This window comes from Vigna umbellata, unplaced genomic scaffold (assembly GCF_029865625.1).
Source record: "Vigna umbellata cultivar VRB3 unplaced genomic scaffold, Vumbellata_1.0 scaffold_680, whole genome shotgun sequence".
Lineage (NCBI taxonomy): Eukaryota > Viridiplantae > Streptophyta > Magnoliopsida > Fabales > Fabaceae > Vigna > Vigna umbellata.
The window spans coordinates 5720-8951 of record NW_028274447.1 but is presented as its reverse complement, the minus strand read 5'-3'; the positions used below and the strand labels follow the sequence as shown (position 1 = coordinate 8951).

Below are 3232 nucleotides of genomic sequence, written 5' to 3'. Positions count from 1 at the left end.
GATCAACAACCTATTATGGAAGTATAGTACCAGAGAGGAAGGATGAAAAATGAAAAATTGAGATAAATACTAAAATGAACGTAAAATTATCTGACAAATGGTGTTGGTCACATTAATAAATTTTTAACTGTTTGGTCTCATTTATTAAAAAAATTTGAATGAAAATTAATCAAAGTTTAATATATATACACAAAATATAATTTTGCACTATTTGTAAATATATTTTTTATTTAATAATAAAAAATAGAAAGAACAGTTCTGGTTTCAATTTGGACATAAAATACGAGAACGTCAAGTAACGAACATGGTTTTATTTATTTATTTATTTATAAATAAGCAAAAACCATGAGATTAGTGGTTGACTAAATGATGATACCCAACCTCAAAGACTTTGCACAGTAGAGTAAAATAATGTGTAAATTCTAACAGTCACGAATCTGAGTCTTAATTATATCTCTGAAACAAAATAATTTTACATAATTTGTTAATAACCAAAAGAAAGATGATGAAGTTGAATAAAGTCTCGGATCCAAAGATGAACACAGCAGAAACTTCAACGACTGACCAATTGTCACAATAGTTAATCAATGGTGAAGGTTTTGCAGCTGGCCATTTCCTTTCGGTGAATTTTCTTAATAAAGGTGAACATAATCTTATAAATATTTAAGAAAGAAAAGAAAATCCTTAAAATAATAAAATAAATAAATTATAGAATTATAATACAATGGTTACAAGTTCGAGGTTTTATGGAAAAAAAATACAAATTTAATATTTGAAAAAGACAAAATTCTATCTATAATATGTTTCATTTAATTTTCGTGTTGATATTTAGGAACATTATTTGGATTAGCAAAATAATGCGACTTTTAACACGATAGGATCAGGTTCCCGAATGCAAAATTTTCGGCGCGTGACGCGGAATTAACAGATGCACTTTCATTTGGATGGGCAAACAGCTTGTTAACTACCATACTCACATCTCACATGCCATCACCGACAGCGCCAGCTGCAAACATTATGATTCCACACCGCCTCATCTCATTTCCTCTCCTCTACGCTCCTCTCTCTTTACACCCTTACCGTAACTTCATCACAAACAGACAATCTTTTATCGTAATGACGTGGCATGTTTTACTTGCGTCACCACCTTTCTCTGCGGTGCGCTCCAGTGCAGGCGAACTTTTACCACGCGCTTTGCTTTTGTTTTCTTTATGCCCGTTTCTCCAACTTCACACTCGAACCGCTCCTTTTATTGCACTCCTCAACCCCAATTTACTCTGTGCTTACTCATTCCTATCCAAAGCCTCTTCTTATTCTCCATTTTCTTCTTCTTGTTCTATCGGTGACGAGCATTATGGCCTCAAGGGCAGTGTTACTGTTGGCTTTGTGTGTTCTTCCGGCGATGGTTGTGGCCATTCGCCCAGCCAAGAACCCTTTTTCCGTGAAGGGTCGCGTCTATTGTGACCGTTGCCGTGCTGGTTTTGAGACATCTGCAACCACCTACATTGCTGGTAACTGCTAATCCTTTTCTTCTCTCTTTCTCTTTTAAACGCTAGTATTTCTGTCTTATGAACTAAAATCTCAGATCTGTTTCCTAAACTTAATCCCTGACGTTTCAATGTAATCTTTGAGGTATTCATTCGTGTGCTTTTGTTTGCTTACTTCAGTTTCGCCTTTCTACTCTTAGAACCGTTTGGTTTAGGATAATACGGTAGTTTCATTTCGAATTTCTCAACTGTGATATCAGATCTGACTGTGTAAGTTGTTGTAAACTTACGAATGAGTACTTTGCAAGTTCTAGTGACGAAGACCTGGAGTTTGTTTTCGGGAAAATCTGTGTTAGTTATTTGTTTTGCACACGATGTTGCTACATGTTACTAGGTTACTCCTTGTTTGCTTTGTTGTTAACTGTGGCCTGATTGGGTGGATCTGTTCAAAAATTAATTTCGCAATTTCGATTTTCGTTAAAATTGATTTTGAACGGAAGGGTTTTATGCTTGGTGGTTCAAAAGCAATTTAGTGGTAAAATATATGTTTTTTTTATATCACAAAATCTGAAGTCACCATCGATTATTTCACTTCAAAATCAATCATAGATCTAGAATCAATAGTCTAAATATGGACCACACAAGTGAGCATTTACTTAAATTTACGCATATTGAGGTGGTATCGAATGATCCAGTGAGAATCCAAACATGCACTTAGTAGTTGTTGGAAGATTGTAAGATGTTTTTGTTTGATGGATGATTGTTGGCAGGTGCGGAGGTTATGTTGCAATGCAAGAGCAGGACGACCAACGAGGTTGTGTACACAAAGAATGGGAAGACTGATTCGAGCGGAGCATACACAATATACGTGGATGAAGATCATGCAGATGAGGTCTGCAATGCTAAGCTTGTGAGCAGTCCTCACCCTGAATGCAGGGAAGTGACCCCTGGCCGTGACGAAGCCCTTGTTATTCTCACCCGCTACAATGGCATTGCCTCCGACGACAGGTACGCCAATGCCATGGGATTCATGTCTCAGGATGTTGCTGCTGGCTGTGCTGAGGTCCTCAGGCAATACCAGGAGTTCGACAACGAGAACTAATTAATTAATTGATTGATTTCAGTATATTATCACTATCTACTTTCGTTTTGGGTTTCCTCATGTCTATTTAATTCAATCTTGATGTGGAGTGTTATCTCGACATTTTCATATTATGTTATATATAATATATATGTTGATGGACCCTGCTTAATTATATTATTACATCAAGATCTGTCTTGGACTTTGAGGTGTGTTGTTTTTCGTTGAAGGTCTTTTCTTGGATTATACTGGTAATAGACTTGATTGTGAAATAATCAACATTTTCTCATATTTATGGCTTTGATGATTAAGTTTTCTGCCCTTTGGTGGCGGTTAAAGGTTCCTGCATTTTTTTTCCTTACAATTATTGAGTTTTGGCAAAAGTCACCGATCACTTGGGTTGATTTCGAACGGCATCCGTTTTAATTGGGTTTTGTCTGGTCTAATTGTTTTCTGTTATAGTTTCTTAGAATAAAGATCAAAGTCCATTTCAATTTTCTTTTTCTTTTCACGATCAAATCAGTATCAAATATAGTTGAACTTAATAATGGCGTCATTGTCAACTGTTATATATAACAAATCAGTGTTTAAAAACTTTCGTAGAAACTATCAAATGGTTAAATTTACTGTTTCTGTACGAGGATTTAGGGTGCAAACAAATTTG

General features: G+C 35.6%; 1 protein-coding gene across 1 annotated transcript; it reads left to right on the top strand.

Annotated features, from left to right (window-relative positions):
- Window positions 1–1243: 1243 nt before the first annotated feature.
- On the top strand, window positions 1244–2770 carry LOC148190639 (protein DOWNSTREAM OF FLC-like). The gene is made up of 2 exons (XM_088102711.1): window positions 1244–1511; window positions 2258–2770. Exons 1-2 carry the CDS (start codon window positions 1355–1357, stop codon window positions 2587–2589), a joined length of 489 nt encoding a protein of 162 aa, XP_087958837.1. The 5' UTR covers window positions 1244–1354; the 3' UTR covers window positions 2590–2770.
- Window positions 2771–3232: the final 462 nt, after the last annotated feature.

Coding starts and splice junctions, on each gene's coding strand:
- LOC148190639 (XM_088102711.1), top strand. CDS start 1,355: ATGGCCTCAAGGGCAGTGTTACTGTTGGCTTTGTGTGTTCTTCCGGCG. Junction 1,512..2,257: donor TGCAACCACCTACATTGCTG/GTAACTGCTAAT, acceptor GATTGTTGGCAG/GTGCGGAGGTTATGTTGCAA.